The 14323-nt window shown below is 54.2% G+C and overlaps 1 protein-coding gene across 12 annotated transcripts in view; it reads right to left on the bottom strand.

Annotated features, from left to right (window-relative positions):
• Positions 1–14323, bottom strand: part of MTA1 (metastasis associated 1) — a 53331-nt gene that overhangs the window by 28967 nt on the left and 10041 nt on the right. For all 12 annotated transcript variants that reach the window (XM_034938302.3, XM_063596423.1, XM_063596424.1 and 9 more), the window contains exon 2: positions 4905–4972. In XM_034938302.3, the coding sequence (XP_034794193.1) occupies positions 4905–4972 (68 nt within the window). The remainder of the gene's footprint in view (positions 1–4904; positions 4973–14323) is intronic.

Genomic DNA, 14323 nt, shown 5'->3' with positions numbered 1-14323 from the left:
CACACAGCGGACTCGGTCACGCTCGGGGCCTGTTCTGTTGTGTTCCTGCACACAGCGGACTCAGTCACACTCGGGGTCTGTTCTGTTGTGTTCCTGCACACAGCGGACTCAGTCACACTCGGGGTCTGTTCTGTTGTGTTGTGTTCCTGCACACAGCGGACTCAGTCACACTCGGGGTCTGTTGTGTTGTGTTCCTGCACACAGCGGACTCAGTCACGCTCGGGGTCTGTTCTGTTGTGTTCCTGCACACAGTGGACTCAGTCACGCTCGGGGTCTGTTGTGTTGTGTTCCTGCACACAGCGGACTCAGTCACACTCGGGGTCTGTTGTGTTGTGTTGTGTTCCTGCACACAGCGGACTCAGTCACACTCGGGGTCTGTTGTGTTGTGCTGTGTTCCTGCACACAGCGGACTCAGTCACACTCGGGGTCTGTTCTGTTGTGTTGTGTTCCTGCACACAGCGGACTCAGTCACACTCGGGGTCTGTTGTGTTCTGCTGTGTTCCTGCACACAGCGGACTCAGTCACGCTCGGGGTCTGTTCTGTTGTGTTGTGTTCCTGCACACAGCGGACTCAGTCACGCTCGGGGTCTGTTCTGAGACGCTCCTGCACACACAGGTAAAGGCGGTGAGGCCACACTAGGCCATTCTTTCTTCTCTTCCTTCGAACACCTTTGCTTCCTGAGGTTAACAATCGTCTTTTTTTCTCCACTTGCCTAGTTTTTCATGGAATCATCACAGATTCTTCCCTAAAGTGCTCGGCAGCAGAGCTCCCAAAGAGAAAGGGCTCATATCAGGGCGCCTGCGAGGCCCCTCCCAGAGCTGGGGTCCACCCTGCTTGCTGCCTGCACCAGGGGCCGCATCTTCCTGGGCGGGAGGAACCTGCGCCTCCCTCGTGTTGGAAAGGCGCAGAGGAGTGCACTCCAAGGCCTCAGTCAGGAAACCTCACTCATCTGCCTTCCGGGAGATGGAGCTTGGCTGGGCGTGGAGCCTCCACACCTGAACGCGGCTGCCGAAAGGCAAAGTGGGTTTTGACTCCGGTGCTTCGTGTGTGACTCGCTTTTTCTCTAAATGCATTTCTTCTCCCGTGTTCTAAAATTTTAAATACACCTTGAAGGGGCCCCTCTTTATTGCTTTGCTCGCTCCTTCTCTGCTATTAACTGGACGTTGGACCAATGGACTGATGTCTGATTTTTTTCTATCCTAGTTTCTTTGTGTTTTTGCCCCATCTTCTGCGCGGTATCCTCAACTTTATCACCTGATCCTTTCATTTCATTTGTTACTTCTCCTAACCCAAGTGTCAAGAGCTTTCCTCTCATCTGACCACATCCCAGGATGGATCCCATCCATTTCTCTGAGAACATTCATGGGCTTTGTTTTGCTTTAGTTTCCTTCTGTTCCCTGCACTGGCCCTTCCTCTGAGTTCCTTTTTTACTTTTTTATTTTTTTGAGACAGAGTCTCGCTCTGTCGCCCAGGCTGGAGTGTAGTGACGTGATCTTGGCTCACTGCAAGCTCCGCCTCCCGGGTTCACGCCATTCTCCTGCCTCAGCCTCCCGAGTAGCTGGGATCACAGGCGCCCGCCACCACGCCCAGCTAATTTTTTGTACTTTTAGTAGAGACGGAGTTTCACTGTATTAGCCAGGATGGTCTTGATCTCCTGATCTTGTGATCCACCTGCCTGGGCCTCTCAAAGTGCTGGGATTACAGGCATGAGCCCCTGCGTCCGGCCTCTGAGTTCAATTTTTACATGTGCTGGCTGACCTTCATGTTAAAAGCCCCTCCGCCGCCCCATACGTCTTGCGACTTTTCATCCCTGGGAGCCTCCCAGATGCTGGACAGCTCGCTGCATGGGCTGCACCCATGGGCGCTGGGGTAGCGGGCATTCTGCTGGGTCCCCGATGCCAGCAGCTGGGTCTGTGGGCTTTAGAAGTCTGGCCGCTAGGGTCCTGGGAGCCAAGGAGGCAAGAGGGGCAGGGAGGCCCACCAGGGGACAGGCCATGAGCCAGGTGATCCCCACTTCCAGCCCCCGCACGAACTGTGCTGGCCTGGGTCTGGTGCCCCAAATCTGGGTCCTCTGAGTCCACTGCTCCAACCCAGGGAAGGGCTCTGTGGGTCCACCTGACCCCCCAGACAGGCCTTCCGCACTGCCAGCCACACGTCAGCATGGTTCCTGTTCTCCCCATCCTGACCCAGGCCAGGGCCAGGGCCTCTCAGGTTGCCCAGTCTGCCTGGCTGCCTTCCAAGCTGTGCCCATACCTCCCAGTGGCACCGCCTCTCCCACCTTCCTTGCCCTGTGGGTGCAGAGCCCCAGCACCACTTTCTTGTTATTTGAGGGGGCGTTCAGTCCAGGGAACAGAGGGGAGGTCTGTACTCAACCAGCTGCGCCCACCTGGAAGCCCCGCCTGGAGCTCCTTGGCGTGGAGGGCACTGGCCGCGCTCTGTCGCAGGCCTGGGGGTCCTTTTCCACATGGTGAGCGTCTGGCTCGGCTGCCCTGCCTGAACTGTCCAAGAGAGTAGTCGTGCCCCTCACAGGCTGGTGTCCCGCCCAGAGACAGGCAAGTGCCCAGGCCATGTGGCCCTGGCCCTGAGGAGGAGGGAGTCCTAGGACGAAGGGGACTCCTCTGAGTGTGTGCAATGCTACATGTGTAACTGAACATCGCCCAAGGGCCGGAAGCCAGCCCCCTGCCTGCACACGCCTGCAATCTACTGTCTGCACATGGAAGCCGGAAGCAGCACGAGGGAACCTTCCTGACAGTGGCACCTCCCAGCAGTGGCACTCGGCCAGGCGCCCACGGAGGCACTGCAGCCTCCCGCCACGGGCTGCCTGCCAGCTGGCTGTGTGGGGCCAGCAGTGCCGTCTGCCGGCCGCCCCTCCACTACACAGACCAGGAGGGACACAGGACCTCCCCCAGCTATGGTTCAGCGTCAGCTGAGGAACCTCCCTCTGCACATGTTTCCCTACAGTCCGCATGCTGGGATGCGTAAAGTGCTGCCCCGCACTCAGGAGGCTCAGCCACAGGAGCAGCGCCCTGTTCTGGCAGTACCCAGAGTCCAAGTGGCCTTGCTCTGCAGGCGGGCAGGCCCTGCCCAGCAGGGGCAGTGAGGCGGACTCAGAAGACACCCAGGTCATTGCCCGTGCCTCCAACAAACAGGCCTGGCCCTCAGACCTCCCAGGAAGCTGCAGGGGAGCAGACGTCACACCCCACGCTCCTCGGCCCCAGGTGGTGGCAGATACCGCATGGAATGGCCCTCGACAAGCGCAGCCAGGGAAGCCCGGAGCCCAGCATGGCTACGTCAGAGGTGGCGCGCTAACCTTCCCCCCGCTGCCCCCTCTGATCCCAAGAACCCCACATCACCGCTGCCACCAAGCCTGAGGTCCAGGAAGGCAGCTTCTCCCAGGTGAGCCTGCAGCATCCAGATGGAACACCAAGGGCCCGAGTGCCCCAGGACTGCCGAGTGGGCAGGGCTCCTAGGAGAAGGCAGCCATCGGGCCACTGGCTCCAGGGGATCAGGGGCTCAGGAGCCCTGCAGGCAGGCACAGAGGTCTGTGAAGCACCCAGCACCCCACCCCACTCTCTGCTGGAACCATGTGTCCACTGGTGGGGACAACCTGCCCTCCCTCAACACCCTTAGAAAGTCTCCAACCAGGAGGAGGAGAAGGGACGCTGGGGGACCCACCCACCACCCCTGAGGACAGCGAGAAGGCTCCCAGGGTGTGCGGGCGCCCTGCACCTCCATGGCCATCTGCGGCTCTGTCTCCCGAGCTGATGGGACGGAGGCTGTGCCGAGGCAGTGGAGGCCAGGAGTGGCTGGGGCTGAGGGGCCCATGTGTCACCACCCCCCAGGAAGGATCTGGTGCTGTCAGGCTCAATGCATGGGCACAACCACGTCCCCCGACCAAATAGCAAGCAACTGCCAAGGACTCATGGCAGACACAAACCAGGTGGGAGCAAGGGCTGCCTGAGTGACCAGGGAGGGCGCTTCCAGCCACGCAGACACCTCAGGGGTAGGGGGCAGAGCTCACAGCCCTGCAGGGCTGCCTGACTGACCAGGGAGGGTGCTTCCAGCCACGCAGACACCTCAGGGGTAGGGGGCAGAGCTCACAGCCCTGCAGGGCTGCCTGAGTGACCCGGGAGGGTGCTTCCAGCCACGCAGACACCTCAGGGGTAGGGGGCAGAGCTCACAGCCCTGCAGGGCTGCCTGACTGACCAGGGAGGGAGCTTCCAGCCATGCAGACACCTCAGGGGTGGGGGGCAGAGCTCACAGCCCTGCAGGGCTGCCTGAGTGACCAGGGAGGGTGCTTCCAGCCACGCAGACACCTCAGGGGTGGGGGGCAGAGCTCACAGCCCTGCAGGGCTGCCTGAGTGACCAGGGAGGGAGCTTCCAGCCATGCAGACACCTCAGGGGTGGGGGGCAGAGCTCACAGCCCTGCAGGGCTGCCTGAGTGACCAGGGAGGGAGCTTCCAGCCACGCAGACACCTCAGGGGTGGGGGGCAGAGCTCACAGCCCTGCAGGGCTGGCTGCCAGGGTTCGGGCAGGGCAGGGGCACCGAGTATGGCTTCCTGCAGCCCTTGGTTGGTTTCAGAATCACGCCATTCCGCTTGGGCTCCCCAGGGGACACTGGCATCTTCAGGGGACCCAGCGCCCACAGACCAAGTGTGGAGTGGGCAGGCAGCTCAGGGCAGCTGCGCTGGGTCCTGCATGAGGCCACCAGGCCCCTCACTCAGTATCTCCAAGGAGGAGCCACGGTGCAGGTGACAGTGGACGGAGTCACTGAAGGGCCTGCGCAGTGGCCAGTCCAAGATCAGCCCCGAAAGGGAGCCACCCACACTGGCCACCCACAGGGCAGGAGCTGGCGTAGCCCCCACCCACTACCCCCCTGCAGCAACACCAGGGCCCCCCAGTACCTTGTTGAGCTCCTCGATCCTCCGGATCAGGTATGGGTTGCTGGAGGAGTTCTCAAAGTAGACGTAGTCTGCAAACAGCAACAGAGAGAGTGCCACCTGTGGCACCAAAGGCCAGACCCAGTCCCACCTCCCGCGGCCCAGGGACTCGGGGCTCAGGCGGGGCAGTGTCATCCCCTCACCTCTGCTCCCTCAGGCGAGGAACAAACAGAGGAAGCGAAGCCCCCACACCATCAGGGAGGGGTGGCTGCAACCAAAATGGACTGACAGGCTGGGTCAGGGCCAGGGAGATGCATCTGGAGGGGCCGTTCCCAGCAGGAGCAGACAGCCCCCATCCTGGATCCTCCCAGACGCCAGCTGCCCCCAAGGGCTCAGGCCCTTCTTGGGGAAGCTGTGGGGGCCAGGCGGCAGCTTCCCAGGCAAAGCCCAGCTCCAGCACTGCCCAGACCCTGCCGGGAGCCCCAGGACACCTTCCCACTGGCAGCAGCCAGCCTGGATGCTACACCCCCATAGCCACGTGGCCACCACCAGCCACCAGCCCTGCCCACAGCGGCCCCCATCTTTCCCTCCAAAACCAACAGCAGTGACTACACAGAGAACACAGTTGGGGCTTCCTGGGCCCAGGCAGGCTCAAAAACAGGGCAGAGTTGCTCCAGGAATGACAGGGACACCAGAGCTCACCAGAGCTCAGGGACAGCAACAGGCAGCAGGCACTGGGAGTGCCCCGAGATCGGCCATCAGGTGAGTACAGCGCTTCCCTCAGCGATGAAACCATCTGGCCCTCCAGCCTTCTCACCAGCTCCACAGACAGAGAGCCACAGAAACTTCCGGAGCCCAGAGGCTTACCCTGGAAGGCCCAGGGAAGTCCAGGCTGGTGGTGCTGACACCCCGATGCTCCAGGCCTCCTGGGGCCGCCGCAGGGGCTCAGCTTGGGAGGCAGTGAGGCCATGTCCTCACGAACCAGCACCACGAGCACCCTTGCCAGCCCACCCTGCATCAGCTCCGCAGGGATGACTGAGCAGGAGGCCTGTCTCAGCTGGAATCAGCCCAGAGGCCCGCACAGGCCTGGGATTCAGCAAAATACAGCAAGACCAGCACCAAAGAAGCCCAGCCCATCTGTCCACACGGAGGCCAAACCCGTGCTGCGAGGACCCTGTGGAGGGGCCTGGAGAGCATCTCCCTCCTGCTGCTGGCACACACCTGCAGGCTCATGCCCGTGAGGACATGCCAGTGAGGACGCACCTGCAGGCTCGTGCCCGTGAGGACACACCCATGAGGACGCACCTGCAGGCTCATGCCCGTGAGGACACACCCCTGAGGATGCACCTGCAGTCACACGCCCATGAGGACACTCCCATGAGGACACACCCCTGAGGACGCACCTGCAGGCACACACCCATGAGGACACTCCCATGAGGACGCACCTGCAGGCACACGCCCATGAGGACACACCCGTGAGGACACACCTGCAGGCACACGCCCGTGAGGACACATCTGTGGGTGCACACCTGGGAGGACGCACCTGTTTGGCCACCCATGTGCAAAGTCACACCTGTGCATGCAGCTCCTGAGCCCCCCGTGCTGCCTGAGCAAACCAGCTGATCAGATGAGGCTACGCCCACATAGAGCTCCACAGGACAACAGGCTAGGAGCATGGAGAGCCCAGAGGGTGCCCAGGGGACAGCCACGGTGCCCGGGGGACACGCACAGCAGTGAGCGTTCCCTGCAGAAAAGCCTGCAGAAGTGACAGGGGGCCTGTGGGTCTGTGTCATGGCTACAGGAGTGTTCTGAATGCAGGATGTGTCCATGCTTGTGCAACGCTGTGAAAACGCTAGAATTCACTGAATCACACACTCAAAATTGGTGGGTTTCATCACATGTAGATATCCCAAACTTTTTTTTAAAAAAGGTCTCAAATCAACGGTCTAACTTTTCACTCCAAGAGACCAAATAAATTAAATTCAAAACAATGCATCAAACTTGCCAAAAACTGGGGGAAAAAATGTCCCTTAAGTGAGGAAAGACAAACAAGCTGGGGTCCGTCCACTTGATGGAAGACTCCTCGGCAGGGGCCAGGAGTGAAGCCCCCTGGCAGCTCGGGGTCTGCAGCACCGGAAGGCCCTCTCGGGGGAGGTGGCGGGCACGACGGCTGCGTGCAGCGGGGCCACCTACAAGCTGCTGGCGCAGGAAAACCAAGATGTGGAAGACGTGAGAATTTGGGAATTTGGGAACTATTCTGTATCATGACTGTGGTACGACAACATGACTATGGACTTCCAAAATTCACGGAACTGTACACGTAAAAGGAATTGTACTGAATGTAAATTATACCTTAATAAACGGACAAATAAAGCAAGAAGGCAGGAAATGATAGAGTAAAAATAACGTGAAACAAAAATAGTAGAGGGGAAAATATCAGAGGAACCAAAAGCTGAGTGTTTGCTTGTTTGAGATGAAGTTTCGCTCTTGTTGCCCAGGCTGGATGGAGTGCAATGGAGCGATCTCAGCTCACTGCAACCTCCGCCTCCCGGGTTCAAGTGATTCTTCTGCCTCAACCTCCCGAGAAGCTGGGATTACAGGAGCCTACCACCACGCCCAGTTAATTTTTGTATTTTTAGTAGAGACGGGGTTTCACCATGTTGGCCAGGCTGGTCTCAAACTCCTGACCTCAGGTGATCCACCTGCCTCAGTCTCCCAAAGTGCTGGGATTACAGGCGTGAGCCACCATGCCCAGCCTACAAGCTGGTTATTAACAAGATCAATAAACTGAAATCTATAGCCAGACTGACAAAGAAACAAAGAGAGAAGCCACAAGTAACCAACATCAGGAACGACAGATGGGACATCACTACGGATCCTACTGACACGAGAAGGGGTGTAAGGAATATTATGGAGGACTTTATGCCACAGAACTTGACAGCTTAAATGAAATGAACCAATTGCTTGAAAGATATAAACACCAAAGCTCATTCAAGAAGAAACAGGTAACCCTATCCATACTACGGAAATACAACAACAAGAACTCTCTGCCCAGATGGCTTCATTGGTGAAGTCTATCAAACATTTAAGGAAAAATTAACACCAATTCTACACAACTCTTCCAGAAAACTGAAAAGGAGGGAACACTCCCCAGCTGACAGTGAGAATGCCATTGCCCTGATACCAAAACCAAAGACACACAAGAAATCAGGAGGATCGCTTCAGTCCAGGAGTTTGAGACCAGCTTAGGCAACATCACAGGACCCCATCTCTAAAAAAAAATTATTTTTAATTATGCAGGTGTGGTAGCATGTGCCTGTAGTCCCAGCTGCTTGGGGGCTAAGGCAGAAGGACCGCTTAAGCCCAGGAGTTTGGGGCTGCAGTGAGCCATGATGGTACCACTGCACTCAAGCCTGGGTGACAGAGTGAGACGCCATCTCTAAATATAACTTAAATTTTTAAAAACATTCAAAAACCAGTGTAGCTCATCATATTCACAGAATAAGTAAGAAAAGCCCTATGACCATCTCCGTAGATGCAAGAATATAATCTGAAAAAATCCAACACATACACTATTAAACTCTGAGCAAACAAGGAACTAAAGGGTACTTCCTCAGCCTGGTAAGACATTTACAAAAAACCTACAGCTAGCATCATCCTCAGTGGTGAGAAAAGGGCTGCTTCTGCTGAGACCAGGGATGTGGCAAGGGTATAGCTACTCTCACCACTACTGCTGACCATCGAGGAAGTCCCAGCCAGTACAATGGGAAGAAAAATCAATGAGAGGCACACAGACTGGATATGAAGAAATAAAACTTTCTATACGCAGATGACGTGACTTTCTATACAGAAATCCCCAGAGTCTACAAAAAAGCTATTGAAACTGCTGAGTAAGAGTTTTGCAAGGTCACAGGTCAATATATAAAAATAAGTCCTCTTTTGGGCCGAGCATGGTGGCTCACGCCTGTAATCCCAGCACTTTGGGAGGCTGAGGCGGGTGGATCACCTGAGGTTGGGAGTTCAAGACCAGCCTGACCAATATGGAGCTACCCCATCTCCACTAAAAATACAAAAAAAAATAGCTGGGTGTGGTGGTGTATGCCCGTAATCCCAGCTACTCAGGAGGCTGAGGCAGGAGAATCGCTTGAACCCGGGAGGCGGAGGTTGCGGTGAGCTGAGATCACGCCATTCACTGCACTCCAGCCTGGGCGACAAGGGTGAAACCCTGTCTCAAAAAAAAAAAAAAAAAGTCCTCTTTCTACGTACTACTAACAAATGGAAATCAAAATTGTAAAAGTACTATTCACAAGAGCACCAAGAAAAATTAAATACTTCCAATATAAATTTTACAAAAGATCTATAGATGTTTAAAGATCAAAAGATCTGTGCAAAGATCTACATGCTGAAAAGTACAAAACACTGGTGAGACAAATCAGCAAAGATCTAAATAAATGGTAACAGGTAAGGTGTCAAGCGTTAAAATACATGTTGGTGAGCTTCGTATAAAGGTCCAGAGAGTAAATACTCCAGGCTGTGCAGGCCAAGAGGCCACACCAAGGACATTACATAGGGACTAACGTAACAATCTCTACACATTTCATACTGATGAAATCAAAATCACTGGGCCAGGCGCAGTGGCTCACACCTGTAATGCCAGCACTTCAGGAGGCGGGCAGATCACTTCAGGAGATCGAGACCATCCTGGCCAACATGGTGAAAGCCTGTCTCTACTGAAATACAAAAAATTAGCCAGGTGTGGTGGCGGGCGCCTGTAGTCCCAGCTACGTGGGAGGCTGAGGCAGGGGAATCGCTTGAACCTGGGAGGCGGAGCTTGCAGTGAGCCGAGATTGTGCCACTGCACTCCAGCCTGGTGACAGAGCAAGACCCCATCTAAAAAAATTTTTTTAAAAAGCTGAGTGCAGCTTTCTATAATACAGATGCACTCATGAGAGGACTTGTTTTGGGAGATGACATTTTGCTTCACTGGGTTCAAATTTAATGTTCTTTATCACCAAAATCAACAACAAAGGTGCATCCGTTAGTGCTGGCTTACAGTGAGTTCGTGTGTTTCCTCTGTAACTGTCTTTCCACACAGGTACTGCCAAGCACACTGTCAGCCGCAGGTGCGCAGCTCTAAGTGAGCAGCCTCGCTACTCCCTTTCCTGGAAAGGGCCAGCTCAGCAGGCTTGGATTGCCCGCATTCTTCCTTCCAGAGAGGTCTGACCCTTGACCTGCTCCTAGGAGGTCACCTCGGAGCTCTTGGGGCATCCTGCCTGCCAACAGCGTCTGCTCACCCAGGGCCTCAGGCCACCTCAGAGAGGCTACCCTGACAGTGACGTACCGCGGAGCCTTGTGGCATCAGCCTGACCTCTGGAGGGGCTGAGACGGAGGGACCGAGGGCAGCCACACCGGTGCTCAGCCAGGCCCACCTGACCAACCTCTAAAAACACCTGGGCCACCAAGGCTCACGGGAGCGTCCCTGGTTGGAAATACGCCAGGCCTGTCACCACAGACCACTGCTACACCCACACACCGCCCACGTCTCTGCTGGGAGAGATGCCGGAAGCCCACCCCTGGTCTCTCCTGAGCCCGGCCCCTGTGCCGCTTCCCTTTGCTGATTTGAGTCTGCGTCCTTTTGCTGTAATGAACTGTACCCCTGGCAGAAATGCTCTGCTGTATTCCATGAGTCCTAGTGAACTACTGAACCCGAGGGTGGTCTTGGGGCCCCTATACTACAGCACGGGGTTACGCTACAGTCCAATCGCTTTCGACTGAAGCTCAGGCGGGAGCTCCCTAACACACAGCTGAGTGGATTTTGAAATGTCGACGTTTCCCTTGCACTTGCATGGAAGTCGCACACTCTGCTGTAACCACAGTGTGAGCCCAGAAAAGCAGCTCACTGCAAATCTGTGTGGCAATGCAGACTTTGCCTCTCATTTTACCTCTTGACAATAAGAAAACTGTACAAAGTAGTTTGTGATTTAAACATGAGCTGTTGCCAAAGTGACTTCATCACAGTATAAATTTTGCAAATAAATGTGGTTGTGCCTTGTAACTTTAAGATGAATTCATAAAGAACGTAGAGAACATCATGCAGCAAAAACTAGTTTCCCAAGTCATCTGGTGTACTGATGATGGCAGTCAACAGTGGTTCTTCTCATTCTGAAATTTTCCAATTTTGGCGCTTTTTCAAAAAGCAGGCCAGACACGGTGGCTCACGCCTGTAATCCCAGCACTTTGGGAGGCCGAGGCAGGTGGATCATGAGGTCAGGAGTTCGAGACCAGCCTGGCCAACATGGTGAAACCTCATCTCCACTAAAAATACAAAAATTAGCCGGGCATGGTGGCATGTGCCTGTAATCCCAGCTACTTGGGAGGCTGAGGCAGGATAATTGCTTGAACCCAGGAGGCAGAGGTTGCGGTGAGCCGAGATCATGCCACTGCACTCCAGCCTGGGTGACAGAGCAAGACTCCGTCTCAAAAATAAATAAATAAATAAATAAAAAATAGAAATAAAAAAGCAATAGAACTTCACCACTGCCAACTCATCAAGCTGCTGCACAGGACAGCAAGTCAAGATGTTCAGCTTTAGGCCAGGCACAGGGGCTCACACCTGAGCCCAGGAGATTGAGGCTGCAGTGGGCCAGGACTGTGCCACTGCTCTCTAGCCTGGGCAATAGAGCAAGACTCCATCTCTTTAAAAAAGGTTTTTTTTTAATTCACAGAACTGATGACATCAAGTCCACAAGGTCAAATGAAGTTCACTGTTGACACTACTGTTTCAATAAGGCATGACAGACTCAAATACTTTCCACAGGCCGGGTGTAGTGCCTCAAGCCTGTAATCCCAGCACTTTGGGAGGCTGAGGTGGGCGGATCACTTGAGGTCAGGAGTTTGAGACCAGCCTGCCCAACATGGCGAAACCCCATCTCTACTAAAGATACAAAAAATAGCCAGGTGTGGTGGTGCATGCCTTTAGTCCCAGCTACTTGGGAGGCTGAAGCAGGAGAATCACTCGGGCCCGGGAGGCAGAGGTTGCAGTGAGCCGAGACTGCGCCACTGCACTGCTGCCTGGGCAACAGGGCGAGACTCCACCTCAAAAAGTAAAAATAAAAATAAACAAATACTTTCCACAAAATATTTACCTGCCAACAAGTAATTGAATAACTATAGGCTTTTGGCACTTTGTATGTTTAACAACCCTTGTAAATTTGTCCAACCAAGCCCTTTTCTGTGCCACACATTTCTCGTGTCAGTGGGATCTGTAGTGATGTCCCATCTGTCGTTCCTGATGTTGGTTACTTGTGGCTTCTATTTCTTTGTCAGTCTGGCTATAGATTTCAGTTTATTGGTCTTGTTAATAACCAGGTTGTAGGCTGGGCACAGTGGCTCATGCCTGTAAATCCCAGCAGTTTGGGAGGCCAAGGTGGGTGGATCACCTGAGGTCAGGAGTTTGAGACCAGCCTGGCCAATGTGGTGAAACCCGGTCTCTACTAAAAATACAAAAATTAACTGTGCGTGGTCGTGGGCGCCTGTAATCCCAGCTACTCGGGAGGCTGAGGCAGGAGAAGTGAGGACAGTCTTGTGGGACTCAGCCCTTCAGCTGCAGAACCTAATATTCTCTCCAGGTAAGCAGTGTCAAAATTGGGTTAAATCACTGGATAACCGACTGGCTGCTGGTGGGGAGAAACCCCACACACATTCCAGGGACCAGAGGTGAAGTGTTCTGTGTTGAACGTGTGAGACTGGGAAAAAGTTAGGTTTTTCCTGTCCCTATCACAAATATTCAACCCCACCACGGTAGCTCAAAGCAGCCACATAATAACTGGAATCCCTCCCATTAGTGCGGCCGTGTTCCCATAACACTTTATTTCTGAGCACTGAAATGTGAATTTCATATAATCTTCATGTGTCATGAAGTTTTCTGCCTTTGATTTTTTTCTCAACAATTAAAAAATGTAAAACCCATTCTTAGCTCGTGAGTCATCAGAAACAGGCAGCGGGCCAGTTTGCCAATCCCTGTACGAGAGGACCCAAGATTGGTTTAGATGCCAATTATTTCCCAAACATCTACACGGGCATCATGCTTAGCTTGATGATGCTTTGCAGGTATTGTGTTTCTTACAAATTGAAGGTTTGTGGCAACCTGCATCAAGTCAAGTCCATCGGTGCCATTTTTCCAACAGCAGGTGCTCACTACGTGTTGCTGTCACGTTTCGGTAATTCTCTCAACATTTCCAACTTTTTAACCATGATTCTATCTGTGATGGCGATCTGTGGTCATTGCTCCTCGATGCTACTATTGTAATTGTTTTGGGCATCATGAGCCATACCCCACGTAAGAACTTAATTGATAAATGTGTGTGTTCCGACTGCCCCAGGAACTGGCCATTCCTCCATTTCTCTCCCTCTCCTGGGGCTCTCTATTCCCTGAGACACAACAATACTGAAATTGGGCCAACTAGCAACCCTGCCATGGCCTCTAAGTAGTCCAGTGAAGGGAAGAGTTGAGGGTCACACATCTCTCACTTTAAAACAAAAGCTGGAAATAAATGACTAAGCTTAGTTAGGAAGGCCTGTCGAAAGCCAAGATACCCTAACGGAAAGCCTGGTCTTCAGCGCCAAGCAGGTAGCCCAGTTGTGAATGCAGAGGAAAAGTTCCTGAAAGAAACTAAAAGTGGGTCGGGCGCAGTGGCTCACACCTGTATTCCCAGCACTTTGGGAGGCCAAAGCAGGTGGATCACTTGAGGTCAGGAGTTTGAGACCAGCCTGGCCAACATGGTGAAACCCCATCTCTACTAAAAATACAAAAATTAGCCAGGCATGGTGGTGTGTGCCTGTAATCCCAGCTACTCGGGAGGCTGAGGTGGGAGAATCACTTGAACCCGAGAGCTGGAGGTGGCAGTGAGCCGAGATCGCGCCACTGCACTCCAGCCTGAACGACAGAGCGAGACTTGGTCACAAAAAAAAAAAAAAGGCCGGGCACAGTGGCTCACGTCTGTAATCCCAGCACTTTGGGAGGCTGAGGCAGGTGGATCACAAGGTCAGGAGATTGAGGCCATCCTGGCTAACATGGTGAAACCCCGTCTCTACTAAAAAAAAACAAAAAATTAGCCGGGCATAGTGGCGGGCACCTGTAGTCCCAGCTACTCGGGAGGCTGAGGGAAGAGAATGGCGTGAACCTGGGAGGCGGAGCTTGCAGTGAGCCGAGATCGTGCCACTGCACTCCAGCCTGGGTGACAGAGGGAGACTCTGTCTCAAAAAAAAAAAAAAAAAAAAAAATTAGCCAGGTGTGGTGGCGCGTGCCTGTAGTCCCAGCCACTTGGGAGGCTGAGGCAGGAGAATCACTTGAACCCGGGAGGCGGAGGTTGCAGCGAGCCGAGATCATGCCACCTCACTCCAGCCTGGGCGACAGAGCAAGACTTCATCTCCAAAAAACAAAA

The sequence above is a fragment of the Pan paniscus genome, chromosome 15 (assembly GCF_029289425.2).
Source record: "Pan paniscus chromosome 15, NHGRI_mPanPan1-v2.0_pri, whole genome shotgun sequence".
NCBI lineage: Eukaryota > Metazoa > Chordata > Mammalia > Primates > Hominidae > Pan > Pan paniscus.
The sequence above is the reverse complement of the archived record's forward strand: the minus strand, read 5'-3'. Positions and strand labels throughout refer to the sequence as shown.